This window comes from Hydractinia symbiolongicarpus, chromosome 5 (genome assembly GCF_029227915.1).
Source record: "Hydractinia symbiolongicarpus strain clone_291-10 chromosome 5, HSymV2.1, whole genome shotgun sequence".
Classification (NCBI taxonomy): domain Eukaryota; kingdom Metazoa; phylum Cnidaria; class Hydrozoa; order Anthoathecata; family Hydractiniidae; genus Hydractinia; species Hydractinia symbiolongicarpus.
Window position 1 is genome coordinate 16,735,661 of NC_079879.1, and position 17,216 is coordinate 16,752,876.

Genomic DNA, 17,216 nt, shown 5'->3' on the forward strand with positions numbered 1-17,216 from the left:
TTATTTCGAATAATGACAGAACGAACTTTATAAACAATGCCGCAGTGAATCAGCGTCAAGCCAATGTTTTACTCTGGTTAGCAAATGGCCTATAAGCATATTCAGAACAGATTTTCATTTTGCATAAAGAACATACAATATTGATAAACTTCTACGATTTCACAAAACCAAAAGAATTTTTGAATAGTCCGCAAAGTAATTTATCTTAAATTAAATTTTACAAAAATGCCCAAACGTTTAGTTGTCCCCGTCTATTTAAAACAAAAGCTGTCTATAGAAGAAGCAACGATGGATATAGTGTATCATATACTAGAGTGAAACATTAGTAATCGGTTGTTTGCAATGCCGGACGCTATGTTACGTTCAAATCCTTAGTCGTGAATCCAAACGCTGTTTTCACGCCAAAACCTATTCCTATTTTAGTTGAGTATAACGATGTGACCTCCAGCACAGTAACGAAAAGAACACAATAATCGCAGGAGCAACTTGATATACTAGAAGCTATGTACGGCAAGGGAATGACGTGTTACGGAAGAGACAACATTGGTTCTTTGACTTTGCTGAGGGAAGCGGTAGAACAAACAGGGCTAACAAAGATCCAAGTCAGTTTCCGCTCTATCGCTATTTACCAAAAGACGATGAGTCACGAAAATAATTTTACACTTTATCTTTATTTAGAACTGGATTGATCAAAAAAGAAGTGAAAAGCAGGAAAAAACAGAAAAACTCCGTGCACGAACGATGCGAGGATTTGATATTTCGATCCGAGTTTATTTCCTCTCTGACAGGCAAAATGAGCTAGTTTTTGTAAAAAATAATAACATTCATTTCACATGTTAAGATATAAGTTTAATTTTGAAATGATATATTTTAGGTACTAACCATATTAGCGCTTTAGCATTAAAAAACGCCAATCGAGCATGGGGTGGATTGTCAGAAATTGAAGTCATCGTACTGTGATCAGGCTACAACTTTCAAACTTCCGGAATTCAAAGACATGAGCGCAGAGCAACAACGGCTAAAAATTCAACAGACTCGCCGAAAGATTGAATCCTTGGTAAATATTATTGACTATCAGGGGAGAAATTTCTGTAAATTTATTTTAGAAAAGGTTCTTTAAAAATTATTAACGCAATAGAACCCAATGTTGAAAACATTCTTACCATTACCATTACCTTGTTATTCTAGTGCAAAGAAATGTTGTCATTTGGCATAGAAACATTGGTTATTGATGTTGATTGCGAGAGGAATAGAGATCACACTTCTGTGTACGGCAGCCAACGAGGTGTAGACTTTGTAGAACAGCAACATAATATCGAGTGGGAGTTTTCATGTTTCGCTGCAGGTTTGAAGTTTCCGACAAAAATATGCTTTCCTCCAAACAACGTGAATAAAAATGTTAGCTTTAGCAATTATTCCGCTATTTTTAATTTATAGATGTTTCTGAGAACAGTGCCAAAGCTTCAAAAAGTGATGGAGACAAAGTTACTGAAGCGCTTAACAAGAAGATATGTAAGTATTTTTGCACTTTCATGCATCAGAGCTAATAGCGTTCTTTGATATGAGGATTATATAAGATATTAAAAAAAACGCTACAGGCCCTAAATTCGACGCTGGTATACGAGGCTTTCTGCGATATTTATGATGTTTATACAAATATTTAAATAGATTTAGCATCATGTGGGAAATGGACGCGTGTACCGTAACGAAAGATAACTGAAGGCGAAATAGAAGTTCTCGGAATACCACCGGGTTTCATTTTTAAGAAACCGTCAAACTGTACAAAATTGGAACTATCCATAATATTGGATAACATCATATCATACCAGGGAATTAATTTTGCGGGAAAATGTTTCGAAAAGAAAAATGATTTTCGCGAAGTTAGCGAGTCCTAATATTTTTGCGAGAATGAATTCCTTAAAAATTAATTCTCTTATGGTCGGGTCAAGTGCCAAAAATAATTTACCGCAGTCTAAGTCGTTTGTTTCTATTTGTCATTTAAAAAGATTTATGAAAATAATATTTTTTCAAGGAAAGAAACTTTGCGGTTTCGCGGTTTTTGCCATAGTTATACAGCGAAAAAAACGATCCCACCAGGGTCACCAGATTAGTCTCCAACCTCCTACAGACGCAGTCGTAGAAAATAGTGAGGTTGTCAATGAAAATATGGAAGCTGCGGTGACTGAAATTTTGACAGATCCTCTTCCCTCAAATGTAAAGAAAAGAAAAAAAGGAAGTCATAAAAAAATGAGTCAGCTTGAAGACAATTGTCAAATGCTTGAGCTGACCGATAAAGTCCCGAACACAAGAGGCCTCGACATAACCCTTCAAGAAGTAATGTCCCAAGCCAGTGTTGATGAATGCTTTGCCGATTACATCCTGAAGGATAGAGAAAGAGAAAGTGGAGATCAAAATATTACTGAATACCTGATAAAGTGGATTGGTTATGAGATACCAACATGGGAACCGGAGGAGAATGTAAATTCGGCTGATGTAAAAATATATTTTTTGAACAAAAAGTAAAGCGTGTATTTTTATTTTAAAACAACAATTTTTTTTGCGCCTTCGCTAGTTTCTTATATTGCTTTCTGCACAAGTAGTGAACGATAAAAATAAAACTAATCGGCCCCCAGGATCGTAGTGGCCTAGGAGGCCGGGGGCCACAGCCCTCTACAGTCGCCATGTTTTTTTTTAGCCTAATAGGCTGAGACCGATAGCCAGCGTTGTCAGCTATCTCCAGAGATACAGACATATGGCTGTATCCGATAAACAATGCACAACTGTTGCCGATCTATATCGCATACAGTTAACAGAAACGGGTGCAGCAACAGATGCATTGGGTTAACAAATTTTTTTAAAGAAAATTTACATATGCAAGGCTGACATCATCAAAATTTAACGTTACGTCAACGACTAGGTAAATAGATAAAAGCGTTAAAATGTCTTGTTATGAAAAATTTCTTTCAAATATAAATAAAATATAGAGTTATATTACTTCGAAAATTTCGGACCTCTTATAACAGGTTGGGCCAAATCGTTAATTCTATCGGGTACTTTTCCTTTCAGTGCACTCTCTTTTACTTCAAATGCGAGCGGATCAAATTGGACGTGATCCATTGTGTCACGAACAATAGGCGCAGCTAGTGATGTTAATCTTACTGTGACACAAGCTTTAATCGCAGAACGTGGCACTTTCCATTCGACATCACGATTAGGACGATATCCGTCCGTTATTTTTTTGGCTTTTGCTAAATCCTAAAAGAAAAAAGACACAAAAATGCAGAAGTCCTACAGATGAAATACGCTCTAAGTCTGTCTGATGTAGCATTACCTTTGTAGACAAAAAAAAAACTTGCTGAAATACACCACAAACCAAAAAACAAACACTTATACACGTGCAAATAATTTTAATACAAGTAACTTTCTGTAATTTCGATTAAAGCATAACAATTTTCTGGTAAGAAATAAAAACAACAACAGGTCTTTTTCCAGTCTTTTCAGCCAGAGTGGTAACCCTGTAATATGAAAATATATTTTTGCAGGGTTTGTAGATGGTTTCTAAATTCATTTATCATTCTTTACGGTGAAAAAGTAATTTTGGATTATTGTTAAAAATAGCTTTTGCTCCTCATTATTCCCAACCCGTAAAAACTAATTCGGATAAATGTCCTTCCGACGTTGATTATACAGGATGGCCACAGATTTAAAACGTCAGAATTTTAAAAGATTTTAAGAGGTTTTGGTTCGTATTTTAGAAGAAAATACTAAAAAACTTATAAAAATTATTTTAAATTTTATGACATTTTGTCAAAATTTTAGGAGAAAACGAAGTGTTACTAATAATCAAGCCTTTTCTTTTTTGAATGCCAGAGAGGCATTTCCAATTGCAATAATTATCCTATATTATATTACGCTTGTGTGAGTGACTATGTGAGTTCACGACACAAAAATCACGATCTACTTTCTTATGGCTGATACATTGTCTCCCCAAAGCGTAGCGTTACGCCAAAATTTACCAAAAACCGCCAAACGAGAAAACAGGAGATCCATTTGTTAATTAGGTTACAGCTGTACGGGGCCGTTATGTTAAAAAAAATAATATTTTTACCCCTAGTTTAGCATGCGCGTGTCGTATCTCACGGAAACAAGTTGTTTAATCTAAACTAAAAAGAAAAAGCCAAAGCGAAGAGGGTGTCTCTTTTCTTTTTCTTTTGTACTCATATCCTCAAAATTAATCGTGAAAAGGTTTTTCGCAACAAAGCATGTCAAAAGTTTACAGACCACGAGGTTAATTTAAAGTCTGTTAGTATGGGTTTTTAAGTATAGAGATCAGTGACAGTGTTTATCAAAAATTAATAAGCAGGGGGTCCTAATAAGCATTTATTTGGCTGAATTGTATCAGACATGGCACGTTTGCTTTGTTTTCTTAATACGGTAAAAGGCCGACAATGATCAGACCTTTAATGCTTTGGCATGCGACTATATTACATTGCTAAGCTTACCCTTATCTGCGTTATATGAAAATATTTGAAAGATTTACTGCACGAACGCACGAAATCATTGCAACGTTTTTAAACATTTTTGAAAAGTGTGTGTATACCCACTAAATTCGGCAAGAGCCCCGCAGAATGTTTATTTTAGCTTTACATAGTAGAGTAGTAAGATTCTGAAAGAAAAAGAATGTATATGTAAGGTCTAGTGAGATCATCAAAAATTCTCATAATCCTTATACTTCTTAACACTTCGTGATATGCACGCGATTCTATGCGTTATTTTGATCATCGCTTGAAGCTGAACACACCTGGAAGGATCAGCGTGACCATCTTTGACAAAAATGGTAACGGTCATGACATAGTCATCAAAATCCGTAACTATTTGCCTCCTTAATTAAGTGAATTTTTCCACAGGCTAACTAATTATTTATATTTTGTGTAAACGTCTGTACAAGGGGATGATTTTGTAATTTTACATTTTGCAAGGAGGACAATCTCTTTAATAATAGCCGTATTCCGTCTGTCTGTTTGTGGGCGAGAAAAAAGTGGTGTTACGAAAACGCTATATTTAAAAGACGGGCGAACCCGTGGTTTTATCCACGGCTACCGACTTCATTAACTTCTAAAAAAATTTGGACGTTTTTATTTTCGGACAAAAGCTTGTCCGAAATTTAATTGTCCGAATTTTTTTAAGCCTAAATTTCAAAAGCGTAAAAAATGTAAGGGTAAAAAATTAAAAAAAACATTTAGAAAAAAAAGAAGTATTCCCTTGACTTTTTTTCGAAAAAAAATTCAATTCAATTAACATCTTTTTCCCCGTCGTCTAAAAAAAAGCATCTTCGTCGTCAATTCCACCATCCCCGTCATGGCTGTTAAAACTGTTTGTGGTTGACTGTTCACCAAGATCAACATTTTCGAATCCAATATTTGGGGACTTGTAGTTCTTTTAAACCCATTCAACCAGTCTTGAAAGATAGCGTTTCTTTTCATCGGAAATTTAAATGTCACCAGTGTTACGATTTCTAACCTTTCTTTTGGGATCGGAGATTCTTCGCATCTTGCACGGTACACCTTTTCTTTCATTTGTCCACCTCTTTTTAAAAAGTAGTGCACGTCTTGACATCTTTAAGGGGATAATTCCGACGGTAACTGGTACTAAATACTCTTGATTTTTTGGTGAAAGCAATGGAGTGAGGGATCAAATATTAATGCAACAAGATCAGTTTCTTTATTGAAACTCAATGCTTCATCTTTTCTTGGCATTTTTTATGTTAATTTTTGATACACCTACCAACCCCGAGATGCAATCAGTGTCGTAAAAGATGCCGTTATTGTTTGTATCTTTTCTCAACAAAAGAATCAGGCCATCTTTTTAAGAAAATAGAAATTTTTTCTAATTCTAATGTTAAATTGTTAAAAAACTCAATAATTAAAATTGGGAACGTTTTTTTTAATGTTCTGATACTAGTCTTAAAAACATATTCAAGAAAGGTATAGTCTCCGACATGTTTACTATCACTGATTATTTCAAACGTTCACCAACCTTCACAAGTTGTAACACATTTTCAATCTTCTGATTCACGAATCGAGAAAAAGGAGAGGTTGCTAAAAAGTTGAGTGAAAAAGAAAACTCAAAAAAGCGAAGGAAATGCGGAACATGGGATCTTTTGCAAAAGCTTGCAATTGGTTTATACGCAATCCGCCATGGTAACGCTGCGGCTTTGAGACATTACTCACAGAGTGATTTTAAGAAGGTATGTGAATGAAATAGTTATACAATTTTTAAGAGCGTCTTCTTTTCTTACCTTACCAAATTTTTGAGCTGTCTTCCTCTGTCAGATGCACAGAAAGTGTAATCTCGTCGTAGGTGGTAATTTAATAATCAAAAGAAAACATTTTATTTTACTTTTAGGTTGCAACGAACAACTAAGGCAAACTCCCTTCAAAAATCAAGACTAAGAAACGAGGTAGACCAGGTTACTATGGTAGAAGCATTGCGTTTAAAGGGTGCACCAGTAACTGCGGAAATCATCAACAGTGTTGCAAAAGGATTGATTATAGCAAACGAATGATCTCTTCTAATTGAGAATGGTGGCTACATCTCATGAAGGCACTAATGGGGTCACAACGTTCTCTACAGGATGGAGCAAGAAGGTAAAAAAATGTGCAGACGAGAAACTACAACTGCGAAAATCCCAATCGCACCAGGTTTATTGAAAGACACGAAGCTAAATTTTCAGCGCAAGATAAAGGAACTTCAAGATAAAGGAACTTGTATTAGCGTTTTTGTACCACAAAATCTTACACATGTTTTCCAACCAATAAATTTATCTATCAATGCTGTGGCAAAATCTTTTCTCATAAGCAAATTTAGCGATTGGTATGCCAACGAGATTTCAAAGGGCTTTGACCAAGGAAAAGACATCCACGAAATAAAAATCAATAAGACTTTGACCATTATGAAACCGACTAATGCCAAGTGGATAATTGGTTTATATGATCGCTTGAGAAACGACCCAGAAATGGTAAAAAAGCGTTTGAAGAAGCCGGAATAATATCTGCGATCGAAGAAGAAACCAACCACTCAGTCGATCTTACGAGGATTTGGACTGAGAAATTTATTTAAAATGGTGCTTCTGAAAAAAGACAGATATAGCTAGAGATGTTCGGAATTTAAGTCTTTATTTGTCCGCAATTCTCGTCCGAAATCAGTCCAAAATTCGAAAAATTTTTGTTTGAAAATTTATAAACAGTCTCAAATTTTTTGAAGTTAATGCAGTCTCTATAATAATAGCCGTCGTCTGTCTGTTTGTAACGGTGTTAAATGCGCACGAAATACAAACCAGCTAGCACAGTGGCGAGAAACCTGTAGCGGTCCTGAAAGTTCCCGCTGAAATAAGGGACCAATCAGGAGCAGATTATTAGATAAATTACTAACCAGAAACTAACGCTTCCCCGAAAGCTGTATGAAATTTGGCATAAAGAACGAAGCAACTCAGTGCTGGAGAAAAGAAATTTCTGTTTGTTTTATTTTTTTTTTCTTCGCGATACTTCTAAGAACACTATTTGTGTTGTAACAAGATTGCAATTTCTTTCAAAACTACTTGTCGGGCATTTTTTCTGTTTGTTTACATTTTTGTTTAATCTTCAGAAGATTTTAAGAAAATCCTCAACCTCAGCGTGTTTAGATCCAACTTTTGGAGACCTTTTTCAGTTACTAAATCAAAAACAACACAATAATTTTTTTTCCAGTCAAATATTAAAGTAGTTTTTTTTCTTTAAAAAAACAAAAGATGTCTCAAATTAAATACAGAACTATGTCATTTACATCTGTCGATAAAATATTGTAGTTATTTATAAAGAAAACAAAGAAAATAGAGGAAAAAAATTAAGAAAAAATTTCGACATATAGTCAGGCATATTGCTAAGAAAATTGAGGCTCGGGTCAAAAAACGGTTTTCTTATAAAAAACGTGTACCAACTTTAACACAAGTCTTATGTTCATTGTTTCAATGAGAGAACAGTCTCCATTAACCTGTGATACTTAGGTTGTTTTTTTTTAACTGCAATCAATTTTGAAACAACAGCCTCTAGGATGTGTTCTTATTTACACTGGCAATTTTGCAAATTTCTCAAAAACTTATTCCGCAAAAAAAAATTGTTAACTAATTTATCTTAGGTCGACGGGAGGCTGTTTCCTTTGTTTTTATTTAAACGTACAACAAAATTCTTACTTGATAATTCTTATGCTAAATGCAGTTAGGTAGCTAGCTACACCTTTTTTAATTTTTATAAAAACTTTTTCTCAAAAATAAAATTGCTGACTGATTGTTTTAGCTGGAGGGGTTACTACAGGCTGTTTCCTATGTGTGTTTTTTTTAAACCGAAGTTCCGATAAACTTTTTTTGAAAACTGTATTACACCTGTACGGATTTGCCACACGGTTTACCTGTACTAAGCGCTCAGCCCGGTGTCACGATTAATTTTTTAACTTTTTTATTTCAACTATAGTTGCAAGAAAGTTATACTTCGAAAAATGTACTACACACGAAACAACATGTTTTGTGCGCTTCACTGAACATACTGTATACTTGTACTAAAGTGTTCCACCTGGATGTGCGGCACAGTTTACAGTGTACAGCTTTATTATGCGCTCAACGTGGCATTCAACACCGGGTCACACAGAAAAAACTATTTTTTGTATAATTAGATTTTACACCTTGCAAGCTGTATGCAATAGACTGAATAGCTAATTTTGGAATGATGCGTTACAAACTGTAGATTATGGAACTTTGTAATAACCGTTTTTGTACGACTTAACGAAACATGTTGGAGTTTTTTAATGGTTTGGTATATAAACTTTTTTTCCTGGTGTACTCTTCGTATGAACAAAGCAAATACACATTTTTTGTACATTTACCTTTTTGCGCAACGGTTGTGGGACACCTTCGATTCCGTTGAACATTTTGCGTTTTATGATTTCTTGTTGCACCTGCCTATATTTCAGACGTTTTGATTCAGCGGGTAAAAATATGGAATAATGCAGATTACTGTGTTGTATGTTTTTGCAAAACTTTGATAACCTTTACATGGATTTAATGAGAAATACAGTGAATTCTTCCACGGGCATATATATGCTAATGTAAATATTATTCATCATTCCTACTGTAGGATAAACAAATGCTCAATTTTTCGTCAAATAAAACGTAAAAACAAAAACTTTCAATTAGAAAAATGTCACCATACATAATTTTAGAGAATGTTAGGAGGAATAATTATTTTGGGTCCACATTTTAGGTTATTTAGGAGATTTTAAGATTTGTGGCCATGTTTTAAATTAAACTGTTTTGAATTCAATAGGAATAAAACTCAAAAACGTACCTTGCTCACGATCAATAGGGCCATCTAAATATACTAATTTACTATCCTTCTCCTTTTCAAAATTTAAAGTTATATTTGCATGTTTAGAATTAAGGTATTCATAACATTTATTAACATGCTCAGGAGATTTAAATAAAATAAAAATATCGTCCACATATCGCCTATAAAAGACAGGTTTAAATTCTAACGGACAATCATGTGGCGAGATTATTTTTATAGCGAGAGTAGGCCCTAGAGGCGAACCTATAGCTACACCGTCAATTTGTTTATAATAAATGCCTTTAAAAACAGAAAATGGATTTAGTAGTTGCTAACATAAGAAGATGTTTAAAATCACTCTTAGGAATTCCGTCAATATAGTCAGAATCGATGTCAACGATGATAATATCAATAGTTTCACGCAAAGGAATATTGGTAAAAAGAGAATTGATTACGGTTTAATTTATTCGCTACTCTGGCTAAGTTTCATTTCGAAGTGTCTCAGCTAAGACACATCTTGGAAGGAATGGGTACTCATCGCAGGTTTCTGCCTTTTGCCATAAAATCTTACTGAGCAAACATGGTCAGCCTAAAGATCCGGTACTCCTTGCTCCCAAGAAAGAGCTGCTTCTCGTTTTACCGTTTTTAGCTAAGATCTCATCACAACTAAGAACGCGTTTGAATCGTTTATTTAAACAGAAGTTGCCTCATTGTAACCTCAGGTTGATTTTCTCTTTCAAAAGACGGTTAAGTAGTTGCTTTTCCTTTAGGGACAGATTACCAAATTATTAACGCTCAGGACTTGTTTATTGTTTTAGATGTAGTGGCTGCAACGCCAGTTATTATGGCAAAACCAAACGCCATTTTAAAGTTCGTATGTCCGAGCATTTGGGTATTTCTGCTCTTACTGGAAAGCGAATCAAAGTTGGTCCCCAGACCACTGCTGTGTTTGACCATGTTTTGACGGCTGATCACTCTCCTGCTACGTTTCAGAACTTTTCCATCTTAACTACTGAGTCGAATGACTTTAAGCTCACTCTGATAGAGAGTCTTCTTATAGAGCGTGACTGACCTATTCTTAATAACACACTTAAATCAATGCCTTTGAAATTATTTCAATAATTTTATTGTTACCAAATTTATTTTTTGTACATTTGAAGCATTTAATACGTTAGAAAACAAATTTGTAATTTAGTGTGATTGTGCCAATCTGAGAGTTAGCGTAAGCTCGCTTTTAAAAAACAAAATAAAATATATGTATATATCAACTTGAATGGTAATTTTCTCAACATCAAAATTAAGAAATAATTCGATTTTGAAGAGGTGCAAGTGCAAAAGAATACTTAACATACATGAGCAAGGGGTTGTGTCGAAGGCATAAAATTTACAACGGTAAAACTAAATACCTGAAGTCGGTTACTTGCTTGAGCATTTCTGGCTCCTTTTCCTACAACCCATTGAGGATAACGAAACGGTCCTTCTTTTCTTTCTTTGGGGTTTGATAGCATTTTAATACGAGTAGGGGTAGTTGCGTTTTTAGCCGCACTGGACACTATCCATTCAACCTGTAACAAAATCAGAAACATTGTACATTATATGGCCCCGTTCCCTAATAGATTCCCCTTTTCAGAATTCCCTTATTTGCGCTAAACCACAAATCATTCTTCAAAAGCAAGTGGAAAGTGGAGGAAAGGGGGGGGGGGAGAAGGAGGTCAAAAATTTTACTATGTAGGACTATGTAAGATTTTTATTTCACAGTAATAAGATAGTAGTGGATTTGTTTCTAAAATTATAAAAACACACCTTCCGTGGTGGTTGGTAATCTCTATGCGTTGTTTTCGGTTGAGCAAGCTGAGTGGTTCGTACTCGTTCCTTAAGTGTTTTAGCAGCATCGCTCACTTCCCAAAGAGGTGAAGATCGACCACAGCCGAGAACATAACCAGGTCTTAAATGTATAGAGTGCAAGCGTTTGGGTTATATTATTGGTAGTACCAAATACGATGGCAACAGGATATAACAACGATGCAATAATCAATGGGACAACAAAATTTAGGGGTTAAATGTACTTTACCTCCGTGTGTATATTCACTATTTGCTGCATGACAAATTATTTCGATGTTATGTAATTACAGCGATACATTAACCATAGCTTACAGCCACAACTTTTGATGGCATATTATTTTGATGTTATTTAAAAACAGCGCTACACTAACCATAGCATTACACCCATACCTTCTGATGAAAAATACATTTAGAACCGGTAGTTTACGCGTCTAATGCTGTATCAGGTTTAATGGGAATCAAAATTTAACAATTTGGTACGTGCTTTTAGAAAACCAAAACACCGAATCGAAAAGAGGTCTGTCACATTGTTTTGGTTTGCTTTTCAAGAAATATCTACTAGATGTAAAGGAAGATATAGCGAAAAGTGGTTTATGTTTGGGAAATCAAAATATTTAAAACCAGTTAGTCTGTACAAGACAATGAATGCTGCACTAGTTCTATGATTTCTTATGTCATTGTAATGTATTCAAAAATTTCTAGCCCAGATACCCCGTATTGTTCCCACGTATAAGAGTATCATTAGCCTCACCTATTATCAGTATATCCAGTTATATGACGTTTGGGTTTAGCTAATTCTTCTATTCTTTCACTTGCTGCAGCCTTCATAGCTAATGGACTGACGTCAAGAATCACGGATGGTCGCCCACATGAATACATAAAATATTCCCTTCAATACAATAATGTCAAATTATGTAAGAGGTCCAACCTAGGCATAACCTACTTCCATCAGAGGGTCAAATATCTGGTTTCACTACCAACATACTGACTTTTAAAGGTTAAGGCCGGCGCAAATGCATCAAAAATTTCAAAATTCCTCAAACTGGTGATTTTATGAAAATTTTGATGCATTTGATTTGAATCAAAATTCTCATCAAAACTGAAAAGAAGAAAAAAAAAATCGATTTTGATGGATTTTGATGAAGTTTGTTCTTGAACAAACTTTTCATCAAAATAATTGCGTTTATTAAAATAGATTTTAGTTTTTGGCGCATTTGAGTTAATTTCATCAAAATTTATTTCTTATTCCACCGCATTGAGTGCAAAAACATGTAAGATGGAGTGTTTTTCGAATGTTTTACATTCGAAAATTCGAAAGATAAAAACAAAACAATTAAATTTTACTACAGCTTTATAGTCAAAAGCAATCACGTGGTCTTCAAATAATAGTGATAGTGAAAATGAAAGAAATCCTATCAGCAATGGGGATTTATTTAGAAAGAAAAATGAAGCGAAAAGAAAAAGAAAATTGATGAGAAAATTGATGAATCAGATCAAAAGAAAAAGGAAAAGGGTAAGAAAACAGACCTCAAACCAAAGCGTGCAAAAGAATGGACGGATGAAGATACCTTATTACTGATTGACCAACTTGAATCGAAGCCTTGTTTATGGGACGTTTATCATGCTAAATATAGTAAACGTGATATTAAGGAAATAGCTTACTTCGAAATGGCTTTAGCTTTCGATACCAATATCTCCTCGATTAAGAAGAAATTAAACAGTTTAAGAACACGCTTTGGTTCTGAATTGACAAAGGAAAGAAGTACTAAGAGCGGCCAATTTACTGATGAGTTGTACAGAAGTAACTTTATAGCCAGCTAGTCTTTTACCTCCGAAAGTGGGGACACGTTGAAAAGAATGAACACAGACAAAGAAGATGAGGATGAAAAAAAGGTCGCACCGAATAAAAGCAGGAAAATGTTTGCTGAGAAGAAGCTCGATCTACTCTCACAATGTATGGCAGCTCTTACAGCCAATGCTAAGTCAAGGCCTCCTCAGGTGAAAGAATCATCAACTCCAAAATTATCGCCGTTTGCTATTTATGTAGATGAGAAACTATCAGAGTTAAATAAATGCAACCGAAGAATAGCAGAAAAAAGGATCTCTGATATCCCATTTGATTTAGAGATGGTGGATGATACTTGGATGGATGAAAGAACGGTATATTCTCAACGAGTCGCAACGCCTAGAATGAGTCAAGCTGTTCCTGGAATGTTACTTTTGTCACCATCTCGTGGAATTCTGCAACAAAGAAAAACTCCACCCCCTATGATATGCAGCGTTAAACAGGACAAGCCGGAATGCAAAGACAGCAGGTCAATCTTATGCATGGACTATAATCATTTGATATTGTCTTCATTTATATGTGCACATTTGTTTAAAAAAAGAAACAGGAATGCCCTGAAAGATAGAAAATATAGGATTTCAGGTAACAGAGAAAATGTCTTATTTCACTGGTGATGAAAAATCCATAAACACATTTCCAAAAACTTTACGATCAAAAAAATTAAGAAATAAGGAGAAAATAAGGAGAATAGCTAAAATTTTAATTTTTTTAAGTATATTTAAGTACTTTTAAGGAGATTCTTTTTTTGTAAGGTTATTTAAGGAATTTAAGGAGGAGTGGTCACACTGTCATAATTCTTTTGTTAATAAAAATTCTAGTATTATTTTTCCCTAGACAATATAATATATATAATATAACAATATTTCCATCGCCAATCGACTGCTTTTTCATTAACAAAATATTCCTAAGATTTCTCTAATAGACTTAGCGTTAATTGAAGAATTGTGTCCAGATCGTGGTACTTGCAACGAGTAAAGTAAACCACTAGATTCATTTTTGCGCCACTCTCCTTCGAAAATTTCTCCGCCATCTAATATTGTATCAGCGAAGGATGCGGGACGATAAAAACGTGCTGAATTTGAGCTTCGTAATAACATATTGTGTAGAATTAGACAAGTGAAAATCAAATCCTCGACATACTTCGGATCTAAGTTTATAACAGTGAAAAATACTCTCCATCTATTTGTTAAGATTCCAAACAGATTTTCGGATATTCTTTGGGCCCTACTGTGTCTATACTTATATATGGTTTGACTGCTCCTTTTCTGCAGTCAAACCTTGCTGAGGAAATAGTTTCATCATAAATGTTTTAAGTGCAAAAGCATCATCTCCCAGAAATACATAAGATGTAGTTTCACCATTGGACAATTTGTCATCAGGGGATAGTTTGAATGAGCCGTTTTGAATACCTTGCAGTAATAAAGTTTTGTTCAATATGCCAGAGTCATTGACCCTTCCGTTAGCTCCTACATCGACATAAAGACATTCATATTCAGGACCTGCTATAGCCATCAGAATAATAGAATGGGTATGTTCATAATTGTAATAGAACGAGCCACCATTTTTCGGTTTTTGTATTCTCACGTGTTTCCCGTCGATAGCTCCCAAGGCATGAGGATAGTTCGGTAATTCTTCGAATTTCTTAGAAATCTCAAGCCATTCAGCCTCAGAAGATGTAACTTTGAGATAATCAGAGGTCATTTTTTCTTCGATAGCCTTGCAACAGCCTTTAATGATGTAAGATACGGCATTCAAAGAGATCCTAAATTGATAGTTCAACGATTGTAAGGATTCACCTGTAGCTAGAAAGCGTAGTGTGAGTGCTAACCTCTCATTGCCTTTGATGGATTCTGTTCCTCTAAGTCTCTCCTTAAGGCTTAATTGGTCATTTACTTTGGCCAAAACAGATTCGAAATCAGTGATATCGATTCAAAACATTTCTTTAAATCCAAAACGATCCTCGACTCTTAATTATTTTATTATATTATTAAAATGTCCCTTATTTGGTCTTGTTTTCACCCAACCTCAAGTTGGTCCTTGAGTAGGCTTTTCGTCGACTGAATAAACGAGCTCACTCAACAAAACCAAAGTTGCTAGCTCCGCCATATTGAATTTTAAAATGAATAAAACGCCAAAATTCGAATGTTTTCATCAAACTAATTTTAATGACATTGCAAATGACAAATGAAATAAAGAAATATGCTGTCATGCTCGTCAGAAAATGCTTGGACAAAGCAGTGTGTAGCAATTTTGAAGTTTTCTTCGAGATAAGATCGCACAGTAGAAACACCCGAAACAAAAATTACTTACTGACAATACCTAGAGTGAGACTTGAAGTAAATAGATCTGGTTTTAAATTTATGGGATCAAAGATTTATAATGACTTGCCAATCGAAATTTGAAAATCGGATACTTTACCAAGTTTCGTAAGAAACACCTAAAGCTATTTTAACCTGTAATAAATTATTTTATGCCTCATTGTAAAGCTAGTATTTTTAACTCATGTCTTTAAATGTTATATAATAATAATAATATTTTATAATTTTAATTTTTACAGGACATATATTAAGAGCAGCTTCTTAAAACTGAATTATATCCATCCTGTATAAACATAATAACAATAACAATAACAATAACAATAATAATAATAATAAATTCGATTACATCAAAACATTCCGATATTGATGAAGATCTCTTCAAAATCAAGATACTCGATTTTGATGAAAATTTTGATGCATTTGCGCCGGCCTTTTCATCAACGTAGTTATTATTTAACATTATTACCCGGGTAAAAGGGCAGCATCGATATTTTTGAAAGTCGCGCAATGTGATTGATGAGAACTTACGTCATAGCGGTCAATATTTCACGGTATTGTCCGCTATCATAGCAACCGTGTTTAAAGTTTAAATATGGTAGCAATAAATGTAAATAAACACGGAGAAGAGTAAACAAAACGCGAAACAGAAGTGAAACTTACTTTTATCTTTTAAAGAATGTTGTAGCTAAAATAAAAACCTGTAATGCTTACACGATAATCGATTTTAAAAAATTATATTTTCAGTTCGAATGTACGTTCCATATGGAAATAGTTTCTATAAAGATATGCTTTCTACATCTTGCTTATCTCTATAATAATAGCCGTCGTCTGTCTGTCTCTGCGCAAGATGGCAACTACAGTAGCGAGACATACGAAATGCTGTATATACAGGACGGGCAATCCCGTGGATTTTTCCACGGGTTAACGACTAGTCTCTTTAATAATAGCCGTCGTGTGTCTGTGTGTCCGCGAAAGCCGCGTCCCGTAACGGAAACACAAATTTTTTAAAAAGTGCACCAATACTAAATGCGATATATTTTTGTCCACTTTGTTGCGACGGGTAAACTGACGGGCGACCCCGTGGATTTTTCCACGGGCTAACTAGTCTCTATAATAATAGCCGTCGTCTCTGTCTCTGCGCGGACCCCCCGCTGAGTTAGAAAATGATGTTACGGAAACACGAATACCAAATACGATATATTTTTATCCACTATGTTGCGATGGGTAAATATAAAGGACGGGCGACTCCGTGGATTTTTCCACGGGCAATGACTACTCTCTTTAATAATAGCCATCGTCGCAAAACCCGCGCCCTGTTGCGAAAACACGAAATGCGATATATAAAGGACGGGCGACCCCGTGGATTTTTCCACGGGTTAACGACTATTCTCTTTAATAATAGCCGTCGTCCGTCTGTATGTCCGCGACAGGCGCGTCCTGTTACGGAAACACGAAATGCGATATATAAAGGATGGGCGATCCCGTGGATATTTCCATGGGTTAAGGACTGGTCTATATTATAATACCCGTATGTGTCTGTCCGTCACGCAAAATGGTTACCAATATTCGTTTGTACTTTCCGCAATTTTTAAAAACCAGGGCGTTTTTTACTCGAAAATCTTATTATTGATTAAAATGTATTCGAGAAATTCATTTATTTCCTCAAATAATTTAATTATTTTAATTTACCAACCTTAATTAAATAAATAAATTAGGTGATTGAAACAAACGCATTATTTAAATACGCCATTTTTAATAATAATCACCACCGTGATCTCAATCGTCAAATCCGCTTGGGAGCCACAGAAAATAAATAGGACAGTTTTACTGACAGTTTTATTACTTTCGTTTGACCGC

General features: G+C 34.9%; 1 protein-coding gene across 6 annotated transcripts in view; it reads right to left on the reverse strand.

The window, feature by feature from the left end:
* Positions 1–2,942: 2,942 nt before the first annotated feature.
* Positions 2,943–17,216, reverse strand: part of LOC130645005 (testicular haploid expressed gene protein-like) — a 28,858-nt gene continuing 14,584 nt past the window's right edge. For 5 of the 6 annotated variants that reach the window (XM_057450832.1, XM_057450830.1, XM_057450834.1 and 2 more), the window contains 4 exons: positions 11,947–12,084; positions 11,157–11,298; positions 10,760–10,918; positions 2,943–3,255 (listed from right to left, as the gene is read on the reverse strand). In XM_057450832.1, coding sequence (XP_057306815.1) covers positions 2,992–3,255; positions 10,760–10,918; positions 11,157–11,298; positions 11,947–12,084 — 703 coding nt within the window. In that variant the 3' untranslated portion in view covers positions 2,943–2,991. The remainder of the gene's footprint in view (positions 3,256–10,759; positions 10,919–11,156; positions 11,299–11,946; positions 12,085–17,216) is intronic. The other variant, XM_057450836.1, reaches the window with a different exon arrangement.